The following is a 14,320-nucleotide window of genomic DNA, read 5'->3' on the forward strand; positions in this document are numbered from 1 at the left end:
TACGGTCCGCTGGTGTGAAAAGGCCCTAATACAGATTTAGAGAGATTTGTGAACAATATTTGAGAGAAATAGGCCTTTTGTGTACATTCCTTTTTTTATTTTTGCATTTATTATGCTGAGGACTAAAAACTACACATACATATACTGGCCCGGATTCAGAAAGGAGATACAACGGCGTATCTCCGGATACGCCGTCGTATCTCTGAGTGTGCAGGGTCGTAACTATGCGACTGATTCATAGAATCAGTTACGCATAGATTTCCCTAAGATCCGACTGGCGTAAGTGTCTTACACCGTCGTATCTTAGGCTGCATATTTACGCTGGCCGCTAGGTGGCGCTTCCGTATATTTACGCGATGAATATGCTAATTAGGTAGATACGCCGATTCAGAAACGTACGTCCGCCCGGCGCATTTTTTTACGCCGTTTATGTTAGGCTTTTTCTGGCGTAAAGTTACACCTGCTATATGAGGGGTATCCTATGTTAAGTATGGACGTCGTTCCCGCGTCGAGTTTTGAAAATTGTACGTCGTTCGCGAATAGGGCTGTACGTAAGTTACATTTACATCTAAAGCATTGACGATTTGCGGCGTAATTTCGAGCATGCGCACTGGGATTTTTTCACGAACGGCGCATGTGCCGTTCGTAAAAAACGTCAAGTACGCGGGGTCACATGTAATTTAAATAAAACACACCCACATCATCCACATTTGAATTAGGCGGGCTTACGCCGACACACATACGTTACGCCGCCGTAACTAAGGGCGCAAGTTCTTTCTGAATACGGAACTTGCGCCCTAATTTACGACGGCGTAACGTATCTGAGATACGTTACGCCACCCGGAAAGATACACCAATGTATCTGAATCCGGCCCACTGTATATATACATACACACTATACATTTGATTACAGTTATGGGCATGCTGCCAAATACTTCCAGCAGAAGGTGCGCATGATAGGGGATTTATGAGCCCCACCTTAGATTTAACCTGGGGCTCATTCTCCTCTGGAACCACCCTTGGACCCAACCTTGTTTAGTGGAAAGGTCCTTGATGTGTTTACATTATTACTATCCTATAATTACAAGGATATGTTATGAATCCCAGCTTTCCCATTGTGAGTGGGCATTTAGTTACTTGACCCCTATTCTATTTTGCTCTGATTGAGAAACTGAATAGTTCCAGAGAGAGTTACAACAAAAATCAAGTTTTCTGCAACAGCTTAAAACATGTTATTTTAAACAAAAGTCTGTGAATGTACTTCCTGTGGTTACATCATAAGAAAAGGCCAGAGTACTGTTTAGGAGGAAGATAAAACAATGTTTTACTCTATGTAGGTCTCTGGAGGTTTATGTAATTTCTCATGTATAGGTCTAAGGAGGAAGAGACAAGCTAAAGGTCTTGGGAAAGCATTTCTGATGGTAAATAAATGTCAGGCGTGTGGATGACTTTTAAGTCTCAGAGTTTTCATATTTCGAAAAAGGAGCAAATAATCACCAAGCAATGCATACACTACAATACTGTACAGTAATACCTCTGTCATGACTAGAGGTAATGCCTAGGGGCCAGATTCACGTAGGGCAGCAGCGGCATAATGTATCGTAGATACGTTACACCGCCGCAATTTTTCATCGCAAGTGCCTGATTCACCAAGCACTTGCGATGAAAACCTACGCCGGCGGCCTCCGGCGCAAGGCGGGCCAATTTAAATGGGCGTGTGCCATTTAAATTAGGGGCGCTCCCGCGCCGGACCTACCGCGCATGCTCCGTTTCCGAACTCCCGCCGTGCATTGTGCGCCGTGACGTCATTTTTTCGAAACGGCGACGCGCGTAGCGTAATTCCGTATTCCCGGACGGCTTACGCAAACAACGTTATTTTAAAAATTTCGACGGCCATACTTTATACAGCAATACGATTGCTGTGTAAAGTTAAGGCACCAAAAAAAACTACTAACTTTGCGACGGGAAACTAGACTAGCGGCGACGAAGCGAACGCGAAAAACCGTCTGGAATCGCCGTAACTCCTAATTTGCATACCTGACGCTGTTTTACGACGCAAACTCCCCCCAGCGGCGGCCACGGTATTGCATCTTAAGATCCGACAGTGTAAAACAATTACACCTGTCGGATCTTCTGGCTTTCTATGCGTAACTGATTCTATGAATCAGTCACATAGATAGAAACAGAGATACAAAGGCGTATCAGCAGATACGCCGTCGTATCTCCACTGTGAATCTGGCCCTAGGTTCCTAGACAAAATTAGCAGTCAGCATGACAATAACGACACAAATTATATTACTAATTTGCATACCTAAATAATGTTTATATTTTTGTAACCATTTTTGTAACCATTTTAGCCCACGCTAATTTTCACATTTCAGCGCTGTCACGCTTTGAATGGCAATAATCATGCATTAGTCATGCAATGATGTACCCCAACAAAGCTTTTATTTTATTTTTGAGACAAACAAAGCTTTATTTTGGTGGCGTTTAATCACCACTATTTTTATTCTTTTTACAATTTAAGCAAAAAAAACTAACAGAATTTTTTTTTTTTTTATGATACAATTTAGCAAATAAGTAATTTTTCTTCATAAATTTAGGCCAACATTTATACAGCTACTTTTAATGATAGGCTACACTGATGTCAGCTGTGACAGGTTCACTGATAGGCTGTATGTATGGCAGCTGTGACTCGTAGACTGATAGGCCGCTATGACATGCTCACTGATAGGCTGTCCTTATGGTGGCTGTGATGGGTTGACTGATAGGCCGCACTGATGGCGACTGTGACAGGTACACTTTATTCCAGGGCAGTGTGGTGCACAGTATAGAAAGGGATAAAACTGTAATGCCGCGTACACACGGTTGTTTTTTGTGATGAAAAAAAACAACATTTTTAAAAACGTCATTTAAAATGACCGTGTGTGGGGAAAACGTCGTTTTATGTCTTCTGAAAAACGTAAAAAAAAAAAATTCGAGCATGCTTCAATTTTTTATTTTGTTTTTCAAAATGTCGTTTTTTGTGTCATAAAAAATGACTGTGTGTAGATAAAATGACTTTAAAAACAAAGTTTTTAAACCCGTGCATGCTCAGAAGCAAGTTATGACGCGAGCTTGAATGGAACAGAGTGCCACCGTACGTGCTGAACGTAACCGCGCTTTGCTAGAGCTTGTTGAAAAAACGATGGTGTGTATGCTTCGGCAATTTTTAAAATGAAGTTTGAAAATGTTTTTTTTCATGCTAAAAAATTACATTTTTTTTTCATCACAAAAAACGACCGTGTGTACGCGGCATCACTCACTGTTCCCAGATTCTCCTCCTTACACAGGATCAGTGTGAGATGAGAAGATGCCGGGAACAGTGATTTACTGGTCTTTGTTTACACTTGTGATTGGCTATGATTGGACACAGTGATCACGTGGTATAGAGCCGCTGTCATTGGCTTTTTACCCTTATCGGCGATGTTCTGTGTTCGAGTGACACAGCTCACCACCACAAGTGGCGAGACCGGGGGATGTTATATGACGTCCACCTGGAAAGAGGAAAGTCTATACTCTATGGCCCAGATTCAAGAAGCTATTGCGCCCGCGCAACCATTGGTTGCGCGGCGCAATAGCTGTTTTGCTCCCGCGTAGCGAATGCCCCTGATTCAGGAACATCGCTACGCGGACTGCAGCCTAGGATATGACAGACATAAGCCTCCTTATGCCTTCATATCTCAGGCTGCATTCTTGCGTTGGCCGCTAGGGGGCGCGGCCATTGTGATCGGCGTATAGTATGCAAATTGCATACTACCACCGATTCACAAAAGTTGCGCGGGCCCTGCGCACGCAAGGTACGGAGTTTCCGTACGGCGACTTTAGCGCAAGGCTGCTCCTGCTAATAGTAGGAGCAGCCAATGCTAAAGTATAGCCGCCCTTCCCGCTCGTGAAATTTAAATTTCACGTCGTTTACGTAAGTGATTCGTGAATGGCGCTGGACGCCATTCACGTTCACTTAGAAGCAAATGACGTCCTTGCGACGTCATTTTCCGCAATGCACGTCGGGAAAGTTTCCCGACGGAGCATGCGCTGTTCGCTCGGCGCGGGAGCGCGCCTAATTTAAATGATTCCCGCCCCCGGCGGGATCATTTACATTAGGCGCCCTTACGCCGGGCTAATTAGCATAGCGCCCGCGCAATTTACGGAGCTACTGCTCCGTGAATCGCGGGCAAATCGAAATATTTGAGTGGGCGCAGAGCAAAAATCGTTGCCCTTTGCCCACGCAAATATTGCGCGGATCTACCTGAATCTGGGCCTATATATTACTATACATTACTGTACTATAGTACAATGATGGCCGGGCAGGAACTAGTTAAAGGGGTTGTGAAGGTACACTTTTTTTCACCTTAATGCATTCTATGCATTAAGGTGAAAAAACATCCGAGGATTAGCGGCCCCCCAGCCCCCCCCCCCCGTTTACTTACCGGATCCCTCGAAAGTCCTGCACCGTGAATGCGCAGGCTTCTCGGCCGGGCTTCTCGGCTCATTCATTGGTTGATTGAAAGCAGCGCAGCCATTGGCTCACGCTGCTGTCAATCACATCCAACGATGTGGCGCGCCGGGGGCGGGGCAGAGTGATACAGTCTGCGGCTATGGCCGCAGGGTAAAATCACGGGAGCGAGCCCGCAAGAACTAACCCCCATGGGAGAGAGCTCAAATGAAGGGGGTTAGTTCTTGCGGGGAGAAGCCGAGACAGCCGCCGAGGGACCCCAGAAGGCCAGGTTCGGGGCCACTCTGTGCAAAATGAGCTGCAACCCCTTTAAGGATATACAGTATATAAGGATTTTGGAACAATGTTTTTAAAAAAATCTGACAAATCTGCCAAAATTTCTATTTTTTACTTTTTTTTTATTATTATTAATGTTTTAATTTGTTTTCTAATTCTAATGGAAAGTTACAATCTTAAACTGATTAGCACTGACAACTTCATGCTGAACTGGCATCTACAGTGCTATCTGCATGCTGAAGAGTTATTTTGTCAATGAAGCCCCTCCAACCTGCGATCACTATGTGAAATCTTGTCATAGCCAGCTTTCTTATCATCAATACGGACTAAAACGGTCAGTGATTCCTGAATTGAGAGCCACCAGCTGCTCAATGTGTCATCTGGTGACATATATTAACAGATCCCCAGCATGGAGGAATATGCCGGGGAAGCATTAAAGCGGAGTTCCGGCCACAATTTCACTTTTTAAATATAAATACCCCTGTAATACACAAGCTTAATGTATTCTAGTAAAGTTGGCCTGTAAACTAAGGTCCGTTTTGTTAGGTTGTTACAGCATTTAGAGACTTTATAAAATAGAAATTGACTGGGGCCATCTTAAGTGTGGGCATCATGAAGCCAGACTGTATGACTTCCTGGATTTCAGCCTTGCAAATCTCGCACATGCTCAGTGCTGCACAAGCAGTGTCAGAGCAGGTTTCAGCACCTGTGCTGTCCAAGTCACATGATTCTTTGAGACTGGGGAGTGCACAGACTCCTGGAAAGTTACACCCACTACATTCCCAGGAGTCTGTGCGGTGTAGGTTAGGAAGCTTAAGCACATAGGTGCAGGAAGAGGGAAGATTAACTTTTCTGCCTAGCAACAACACTTTGAAGGCATCTAAAAAAAAATATATATTTCGTAAAGGATTAATGAAATTTTTTTTAAAACTACTGATGTAATGTTATATTTATGGGTGGAACTCCACTTTAATGCACATATGGTGGGTAGAGAGAGTAAAAATAAAACATTTTGTTTAGTCGCAAAAAAAGTTTTGGTCCACAATATTTTTTTTATTTAAATATGAAAAGGTGTATTAAATCGCATGCTAAATATGGTGAATTCGCTGAAACTACATATTGTATAAGGCTAGGTTCAAACTAGTGCGAATTGGATGCAGAGTACCGCATCCAATTCACAATAGCAGGAGATTGAGACCGACTCTCTATGGAGATCTCCGCAGCGGCTCCACTGTGATCTGCACAGGGGTCTTCTGGTCCATTACAGTTCCGAGTTCAGACACAATTTCAGGCTGAAATCTGACCTAAAACGATGAACGAGGAAGCACCGGACCCCTGCTGTGAGCAGCTGCATGCTCATATGTGAACCCAGACTTAAAGTATAACTAAGCCAAAACTTTTTTTTTTTTTGTAGTTTTAGATAGAGTAGAGAGTTTAGAACCCCTGTCAGGTTTTGTATTGCTGTCTGTGCCCTGGTTATGGAGATTCAGTCTCTGTATGTATCCTGTATCCCTTTATCACCAAAAGTGAAATCAAAAGAAAATCACAAATTTGGGGTTGTCCCCAGAACAGAAATAGAGGGGAAACCATTTAATAGGGACACTAGTTCCGATAACCCTGGTAACAACCAAGATTTCACCCACTTTGGAGGGATTTCCTCTCACTTCCTGTTTTGGCTATAGACAGGAAGTGAAGGGAAATTTCCCCAAAGGAACATAAATGTAAAAAATAACAGGGTCAGTGTCCTCCCTTACACTATCTAAAATGGAAAAAAAGGCTTTGCCTTTTGTTTTACTTTAACTGTCCATTAAAAAAAAAACTAACTAACACCACATTAATTATATACAAAATAGAGAAATAATGGGAATTTTAAAGGCGCCAAAGTCAATACTTCACAAATAGCATTTTAATATATGAGTAAAAATAAACACTGCTGCTGTGTTGCTTGTAGGGTTAATATCCAGCTGGTCTGCATTGTGACCCGGGACATATTTGTACCAGTATTGAGTAGGTACATGCCCCCCGCCTCCCCCTCCACCTCGTTCTCTTGACAGCCTGTACATATTTGTGTCATAATTGAAGTGGGGATCAATAGGTTATTTTAAAGTGAATCTCTCAAAAACATTGTCGCAATTGCAGCAGTTCAAGGTTGTCACTGTCTGAATTAAACCTCTATAATGAAAAAAAATTAACAAAGAATATCCTCCTATAGTGTGTACTAGTCTCAATCCAAACCACTCTATCTTCCCTCTGCTATCTGTATGAGTCACCTATGCTGCCACCCCTCCAGCATACAGCATGTGATTGACAGCCTCAGCTGCACATATTTTCCTATGAGACTGTGTAGAGCAGGGGTAGGCAACCTCGGCCCTCCAGCTTTTTTGGCAAAGCAGGAACAAAAATTGTTTCTGGACAGCCGCACTCTGAACAAGTTGTAGCCTTTATTTAAAAAAGGACAGCACTACAAGTCACAGCAACATAAAATAAAACCCGACTTCTGACACGTGAAACTAGTGCTTAATCATAGCTATGATTAACCACTTAAGGACCGGACCAATATGCTGCTAAATGACCCAAGGGGTTTTTACAATTCGGCACTGCGTCGCTTTAACAGACAATTGCGCGGTCGTGCGACGTGGCTCCCAAAATAGAGCTTTCTTTTGGTGGTATTTGATCACCTCTGCGGTTTTTATTTTTTGCGCTATAAACAAAAATAGAGCGACAATTTAAAAAAAAATGCAATATTTTTTACTTTTTGCTATAATAAATATCCCCCAAAAACATATATAAATTATTTTTTTTCCTCAGTTTAGGCCGATACGTATTCTTCTACCTATTTTTGGTAAAAAAAAATCGCAATAAGCGTTTATCAATTGGTTTGCGCAAAATTTATAGCGTTTACAAAATAGGGGATAGTTTTATTTATTTTATTTTTTTTACTACTAATGGCGGCGATCAGCGATTTTTTTCGTGACTGCGACATTATGGCGGACACTTCGGACAATTTGGACACATTTTTGGGACCATTGTCATTTTCACAGCAAAAAATGCATTTAAATTGCATTGTTTATTGTGAAAATGACAGTTGCAGTTTGGGAGTTAACCACAGGGGGCGCTGTAGGAGTTAGTGTTCACCTAGTGTGTGTTTACAACTGTAGGGGGGTATGGGGGAAGCCGTGTTTACATACGGCTCCCCCCGTTCTTCAGCTCCGGGGAGCGATCGCGAGGGGGCGGCTAGAAACGAATAGCCGCGCCCTCGTCCCAGATCGCTCCTGAAGCCACGGGAACTGCCATATGTACGGGGGGGGGTCCGTGCCCCCGACCCACGTCTAGGCAGGCACGTACAGGTACGTTGATGTGCCTGTCCGTGCCATTCTGCCGACGTAAATGTACATGTGGCGGTCCGGAAGTGGTTAAGCACTAGTTTCAGTGCGAAACGCGTCAGGAGTCTGGCTTTATTTTATGTTGCTGTGACTTGTAGTGCTGTCCTTTTTTTTTAATAAAGGCTACAAATTGTTCAGAGTGCGGCTGTCCAAAAACAATTTTTGTTCCTGCTTTGCTAAGTGCATTGCCTGCACCTGAGTTGTCTGCAACGAAGGATATTCATCTGGGTTCCCACCTGGAGCGCCTACTCCCTTTTCCCTCCAGCTTTTTTGAAACTACAAATCCCATGTGACATTGCAAGATCCTGACAATCACAGGCATGGCTCCTAGAGGCAGAGGCTTAATGGGATTTGAAGTTTCAAAACTGCTGGAGGGCCGAGGTTGCCTACCCCTGGTGTAGAGGAACGTATGTGCATTCCTTTCACTCAGATCTCAAATTACACTCAGGTCTTCACGCTGTGCTGTGGAGTGTGTGACTTCATATCCCCACACTCTGCCTTCTGGAACTCTTTCTGTGTGAAATTGTGCTTTAGGAGGCAGGAGAAGAAAAAAGGCTGCATAACAATTTATGTTGGAAGATTTGTTTTACCTCTGTGTATCTCCTGAGGCGAGTCACTTCAGTCAGAATATAACAGCATAATATAATAGTGAATTCATTATGGGCTCAGCGTCACTGAATAGATATGTGGTTTTGGAGCAATATTAAATGCAAAGTTTTTTGCAGAGGTGTTGGAGATATAAATAGAAGGTGCAAAACCACTGTGGCCACTCTGCAATGACAGAATTTAAAGCGGTAACGCGATCTTGCATCATCTCCTTTGATCTTGATCTGTAAAACCATGCTTTATGCAACCATTATATATATATATAGTTGAACACATCACCATTTTTCTACGTAAATGTATTTCTAAAGGTGCTATTGACATGAAATTTCCACCACATGTCGGTAGCAACCCATGCAATCCAAGCATACGAAGAAACCAAAACAAATACTGTATTTATTGGCGTATAACACTCACTTTTTTACCCTGAAAATAGAGGGTAAACTGTGCCTGTGTGTTATACGCAGGGGGCTGTGGAAAGTTTTTTTTCTGAAACTTCCCTCTTAAAGTTAGGGTGCGTGTTATATGCCTGTGCGTGTTATACGCCGATAAATACAGTAAGTTCAGCAATTAAGTTATGTATAATAAAATGGAAGGACACAGAAACAATATTGAACACGCTAACTGAACTTTATTTAAAGCGGGAGTTCACCCAATTAGGTTTTTTTTTTTTCTTTTCCCCTTAGATTCCTGCTCGTTTTGTCTAGGGGAATCGGCTAGTTGTTTTAAAATATGATCCGTACTTACCGTTTTCGAGATGCATCTTCTCCGTCGCTTCCGGGTATGGGTCTTCGGGAGCGGGCGTTCCTTCTTGATTGACAGTCTTCCGAGAGGCTTCCGACGGTCGCATCCATCGCGTCACTAGTAGCCGAAGGAAGCCGAACGTCGGTGCGGCTCTATACTGCGCCTGCGCACCGACGTTCGGCTTCTTTCGGAAAATCGTGACGCGATGGATGTGACCGTCGGAAGCCGCTCGGAAGACTGTCAATCAAAATAGGAACGCCCAGTCCCGCAGCCCATACCCGGAAGCGGCGGAGAAGATGCATCTCGTAAACGGTAAGTACAGCTCATATTTTAAAACAACTAGCCGGTTCCCCTAGACAAAACGAGCATGAAGCGAAGGGGAAAAAGTCATGTGCGGGTGAACCTCCGCTTTAATACTTTGTACAAAATCCTTTGTTGGTAATAACCGCTTCAGGGTGCCTCCTGTATGGAGAAACAATTTGGGGTACTTTGTCGCAGTAAGTGGGCTTAGCACTATATGACCATATAGGCCCAGATTCTCAAAGGACTTATGACGGCGTAGCGCCATGCACGCCGTCGTAAGTTCGAATGAGAGCCGTCGTATCTATGCGGCTGATTCTTAGAATCAGTTCCACATAAATTCGACTAAGATACGAGCGGCATAAGTCTCTTACGTCGTCGTATCTTAGTTGCATATTTACGCTGGCCGCTAGGTGGCGCTTCCGTAGATTTCCGCATTGAATATGTAAATTAGCTAGATACGCCGATTCACGAACGTACGTGCGCCCGGCGTATCAAGATACGTTGTTTACATAAGACATACGCCGGCGTAAAGTTACCCCTCATAAAGCAGGGGTAAGTCATTAGGTATGGACGTCGGAAACGTACGTACAGCGTCGTATTTTACGTTGTTTGCGTAAGTCGTCCGTGAAATGGGGCTGGGCGTAAGTTACGTTCACGTCAACTAGGCATTGAGCGGGCGTAATTTAATTTGAAAATTCGGCGTGATACTGAGCATGCGCGCGCATGCGCCGTTTGTTAAAAACGTCAATCACGTCGGGTCACGATACATTAACATAAAACACGCCCACACTAGCCTACTTTGAATTACACGGGCTTACGCCGGCACAGTTACACTATGCCGCCGTAACTTTGGTCGCAAGTTCATTGAGAATACGGGACCTGCCTCACTAAGTTACGGCGGCGTAGTGTAGCTGAGATACGCTACGCCCGCCTATAAATTGGCGCTTTTTGGAGAATCTGGCCCATAGTGTGACTAAACCCCCGTATTTTTGAATATGTTCAGGTGTTTTTAACTAGCCTTGCAGGATAAATGTAATTTTTGCATGTGTGCGCTATAATCTGTTTTGTACTGTATAGAGAAACAATTCGCATTCATTGCTCGGGTGTGGATTTGGCCCTTTCTTCCACACGCAGTCTTCCAATCTTGAAGGTTCTGTGGACCTCTTCTATAAACTCTAAACTTTAGTTCTTTCCATAGATTTTCTATTGGATTCAAGTCAGGTGATTGGCTGGGCCATTCTAGAAGCTTTATTTTCTTTTTTTGAAACCAACTAAGTGTTTCCTTGGCTTTGTATTTGGGATCATTGTCTTGCTGAAATGTCCACCTTCGTTTCATCTTCATCATCCTGGCAGCAGATTTTTATCAAGAATATCTTGGAAAATTATTTTCATTCATCCTTCCTTCAATGATAAGAAGTTTTCCAGTACCGTATGCTGTAAAATAGCCCCACACCATGATGTTCCCACCTCCAAACCTCACTGTTGGTATGGGGGTGTTTTTGGGGGGATGTGCAGTGCCATTCGGCCCCTAAACATGGTGTGTATTATGGCATCCAAAGAGTTAAATTTTGGTCTCATATGACCAGACTATATTCTCCCAGTATTGCACAGGCTTGTCTAAATGTTGGGCAGCAAACTTAACTTTAAACAAGCTTCAACATGCTTTTTCTTTAGCAATGGAGTCTTGCCTCATGGGCGTGTATACAGACCATGGCAGTTGAGTGCATTACTGTACCTGTTAATTCCAGGTCTTTCTGAAGCTCTCCACAAGTAGTCTTTAGCTCTTGGACAACTCTTCTGATAATTCTTACTCCTCTGTGAGAAATTTTGCGAGGAGCACCTGGTCGTGGCTGCTTTTTGGTGAAATTATATTCTTTCTGCTTCCAGACTTTGGCCCCAACAGTGCTCACTGGAGCATTCAGAACATTCTGTAACCAATACCATCAGTATGTTTTGCGAAGGGTGCCAAGATCTTGAGAGAGCACTTTGCTTTTACCCATCATTAGATGTTTCTTGTGGGACACCTTGGTAATGTAGACTCTGTGACGTAAACAGAGAGCAGACTTCAGCTCACGGGAGTGCAGTTCATTTTGCTTTGGTTGTACTTATCCTTTAAGTTTCGTTTTAAGTTTTGTAAACAACAGTTTTCTTCCAGCAAAGGTAAAAACAAAAGAATGTGTGAAAAAGGAGAACAGAGCTCCATCTACTGGCTGGATAAAAGTCTACATTGTTTTCATATGTATGACGTATTTACTAATAAAATCAATTACATTATTTGTAATGCCTTAGGGCTCTTTCACACGGGGTGAATCACTAATGATCTGCCCCGTGAACCTCTGCTTGCTCAGCGGGGATCGCTCGGTTGATCCCGCTGAGCCGGTGGATGACAGGGCGGTCCCCGCACACTGTGAAGGACCGCCGTGTGTTTTCTTCGCTCTCCTCTATGGGGGGATCAGATGGACATGGACCGTCTGTCCGTGTTCATCCGATCCGATCCGCAGACGGATGGAAAAATATGGTTTTCCTCCATCTGCAGAATCGGAGGATTGCGGCACCGGGCGAGATCGGATGTCAGTGAATGTTCATACGCTGACACCCGCGATCTCATAGGGACCAAAGTATGTCCCTTTTTCATCTGTACACGGACGGATGAAAAAGCGGACATACGGTCCCCCCGTGTGAAAGCGCCCTTACCATAAGTAATAAATAAACACATCTGTACAATATAAAGGCAATGACATGTTTTGTTTTTCTTTAAAGCTACAACAGAACAACAGACAGTGTCATTTGAAATGGAAATGTCTCAGTCTGGATTCAGTGCTCACTATTCTAAGGTAAGCAATATTTCCTTGGTTTGTTTTGCTCACTATACTGTGTCTCAAAGGACTGTAGTATGCCTTTTTGAGGCGCCTTCTGATTCCTGACTGTTAGTAACGCCTGAGTGATTATATTGTAAGCAGTGTTGTTCATCTTCCTTTAAAAAAGTAATTAGTTACAATTACAAGTTACTTGTCCGAAAAAGTAATTGAGTTAGTGACTCAGTTACTTTATTGGCAAAGTAACTAGTTACTCGGCAAAGTAACTGAGATTTTTTTTTTATATTCTACAATGCAATTACGGTTAATCATATGCCTTTTTTTTCTTTGTGTGACTTTTCTACTGCAGGGCATGTTTTTTTTAAATCTATACTAAACCTAGAAAGCATTTTAAAGGTGGACCACATTCAAAAAAAAAAAAAAAAAATACCGATACTTTTTTTTAAATGTGTCCCCAAATACAGCCATGTCCCCCACAGATGCAGCCATGTCCCCCATATATGCAGCCATGTCCCCCATATATGCAGCCATGTCCCCCACAGATGCAGCCATGATGTCCCCCACAGATGCAGCCATGATGTCCCCCACAGATGCAGCCATGATGTCCCCCACAGATGCAGCCATGATGTCCCCCACATATGCAGCCATGATGTCCCCCACATATGCAGCCATGATGTCCCCATACCTAGATGATGCCGCCGTGTTAATCAGCGCGCGGGGAACATTACAGCTTTCATTTGAATAGCTGTGTTCCCCGCCGCGCCGCGTATAGACACTCCCCCTTGCTCGGGATTGGACGGGTGATCTGCACTTTGATAGACCCGGCGCGGCGGGGAACAGACAGCTATTCAAATGAAAGCTGTAATGTTCCCCGCACCCTAATTAACTAGGACGGCGGCGACGGCGGCGGGGGGGGGGGTTGTATCGGATCTGGCATCGGGGCATTTGCAGGAGTACAAGTACTCCCGCAAATGCTCAGTATCGGTAATCTCGGTAACGCCGCCCATGTAGTGGGAACGGCGTTGCCGAGAGGGTATAAGTAATCAGGTAGATTACTAGTTACCCGCAGGAGGCCAATCGTTACGTAACGGCGTTTATTTAAACGCCGTTACTTGCTACACTGAATGTAAGTTTATACTCTTTAGTGTGTTAGCTTTTGATTCCCTAAAATTGGTGTTTGTTCCATTAGCATCAATGTCATCTTCCAGCTTTTTGGTGCTAACAAATTTGAATGCATTCTATGCACTCATTGTGCATAAATATTGTCTAAAAAATTGTAACAGGAAAAGGGTTTTTATAACCCAATTTCATTTTTTTTAAATTTAAAATGGATCTAAAGTCAGAAGATAACATGTACAGTATTGCGTCTTACTAGTTCTTGAATGTAATGGCTGTGTTAGTCTTCATATTTTAGGCTAAGTATATTTTCAACAAGAACAGAAAATGTCTTGTTCTTGTCAGAAATGCAGTGTCCTTGTCACTTACTGTGAGCTTGCTTTAAAGAACGCACAAGGAACCCTATTTATTATGTAAACTACTAATCCTATCAATCCACCATGTAATGGAAATGAACGAGGAACATGTTTGAAGTCCAGCTTGTGTGACAAACATGGATGAAGAAACCAGTGTAGACATGAAGGAACCAAAAATGTGTTATTCACTGGATTATCAGGTAAAATAAAGGAAAAAAGCATGAAGAA

At 43.3% G+C, this 14,320-nt stretch overlaps 1 protein-coding gene across 1 annotated transcript in view; it reads left to right on the top strand.

The window, feature by feature from the left end:
- Positions 1-14,320, top strand: part of ITGA1 (integrin subunit alpha 1) — a 209,916-nt gene that overhangs the window by 121,258 nt on the left and 74,338 nt on the right. Inside the window, exon 10 of the mRNA XM_040339304.1 lies at positions 12,565-12,638. Coding sequence (XP_040195238.1) covers positions 12,565-12,638 — 74 coding nt within the window. The remainder of the gene's footprint in view (positions 1-12,564; positions 12,639-14,320) is intronic.

The sequence above is a fragment of the Rana temporaria genome, chromosome 1 (genome assembly GCF_905171775.1).
Source record: "Rana temporaria chromosome 1, aRanTem1.1, whole genome shotgun sequence".
Classification (NCBI taxonomy): Eukaryota; Metazoa; Chordata; class Amphibia; order Anura; family Ranidae; genus Rana; species Rana temporaria.